At 30.0% G+C, this 1,593-nt stretch overlaps 1 protein-coding gene across 2 annotated transcripts in view; it reads right to left on the bottom strand.

Annotated features, from left to right (window-relative positions):
* LOC107728526 (rap guanine nucleotide exchange factor 5-like) overlaps positions 1 to 1,593 on the bottom strand; it is a 33,718-nt gene that overhangs the window by 13,255 nt on the left and 18,870 nt on the right. For both annotated transcript variants that reach the window (XR_001638485.1, XM_016538730.1), the window contains exon 2: positions 1,176 to 1,254. Coding sequence is in view for 1 of the 2 variants with exons in the window: in XM_016538730.1 (XP_016394216.1) it covers positions 1,176 to 1,254 (79 nt within the window). In the remaining variant the exon portion in view is untranslated. The remainder of the gene's footprint in view (positions 1 to 1,175; positions 1,255 to 1,593) is intronic.

The following is a 1,593-nucleotide window of genomic DNA, read 5'->3' as shown; positions in this document are numbered from 1 at the left end:
GGAATTTGTTGTGGTTTTACAGGAACATACATGCATACAAATAACCATATATATATGACACAAGATAGTTATAGAAGTTCACAAAACTGACTCAGCAATAGCTGAGTAAAACTGTTTCATCGGAGCATGTGGCACTTTAAGCATTATCGTATTGCATATCGAATATCGCATTATTTAATGAGTTATCGCATATCGCATTTTTCTTCAATATCGCACAGCCCTAATACACACACACACACATATATATATATATAAACAATTTCAAATAAAAACTGTTCTTTTGAACTTTGGTTTAATTATAGAAACCTGAAAAATGTATAAGAGTTTCATCAAAAATATTAAACAGCATTAACATTGATTATAAGAAATGTTTTTGAGCAGCAAATCAGCATATCGGAATGATTTCTGAAGGATCATGTGACACTGATGACTGTAGTAATGATGCTGAAAATTCAGCTTTGCATCACATGAATAAATTACATTTTAAAATATATTAAAAATGAAAACCGCTGAGTAAAACTGTTTCATCTGAGCATGTGGCACTTTAAGCATTATCGTATTGCATATCGAATATCGCATTATTTAATGAGTTATCGCATATCGCATTTTTCTTCAATATCGCACAGCCCTAATACACACACACACACATATATATATATATAAACAATTTCAAATAAAAACTGTTCTTTTGAACTTTGGTTTAATTATAGAAACCTGAAAAATGTATAAGAGTTTCATCAAAAATATTAAACAGCATTAACATTGATTATAAGAAATGTTTTTGAGCAGCAAATCAGCATATCGGAATGATTTCTGAAGGATCATGTGACACTGATGACTGTAGTAATGATGCTGAAAATTCAGCTTTGCATCACATGAATAAATTACATTTTAAAATATATTAAAAATGAAAACCATTCTTTTAAATTGTATTAAGATTTTGCAATATTATGTTTTTTTTTACTATATTTTTGATCAAACAAATTCAGCCTTGGTTAGCATATGAGACTTATTTTAAAAACATTAAAAATATTACCCCAAACTTTTAAATGGTTGTTTTTGTTGTATTGTAAACACAGTTCACCTTTAAAAATGTAAGCAGGCAGCTGTTATAGCAAAAACAACATCAGCAATGAAGCATAAGAGAGCATATGTGCATATCATGAGAAGGATATTGACCGAGTAGTGCTTGGCACAGGTCACTGGTGGACATGAACACAGGGTACGTCAGCAGGAAATCATCCAACAGATTCTCTGAAAATGAACAGAACATGTAATACATATAAGACATTTTGGTAGGAAAACAACACAAAATCATGAAAAACTCAGGAGAAACATATCATATCATGAAGAATGTTTTTAATATTTTAAAGGAATAGTTCACCCTTATATCATTTCTGTTTAATTTGCTTTGTCAGAGGAGACGTTTTGAAGAATGTTCATGCTGCTCTTTTTCAAATAATGATGGGGCTCGAAAAAAAGCATAAAATAATCTGATCTGATCAGATAATATGATCATTTTATATGACTGAAGTGCTATAGCCCAAGTCTTCAAGTCATACAATTTCTTTTGTGTGAAAAAAAAAATATATA

Source organism: Sinocyclocheilus rhinocerous, unplaced genomic scaffold, assembly GCF_001515625.1.
Source record: "Sinocyclocheilus rhinocerous isolate Xijiao unplaced genomic scaffold, SAMN03320098_v1.1 scaffold3047, whole genome shotgun sequence".
NCBI classification, from domain to species: Eukaryota; Metazoa; Chordata; class Actinopteri; order Cypriniformes; family Cyprinidae; genus Sinocyclocheilus; species Sinocyclocheilus rhinocerous.
The sequence above is the reverse complement of the archived record's forward strand: the minus strand, read 5'-3'. Positions and strand labels throughout refer to the sequence as shown.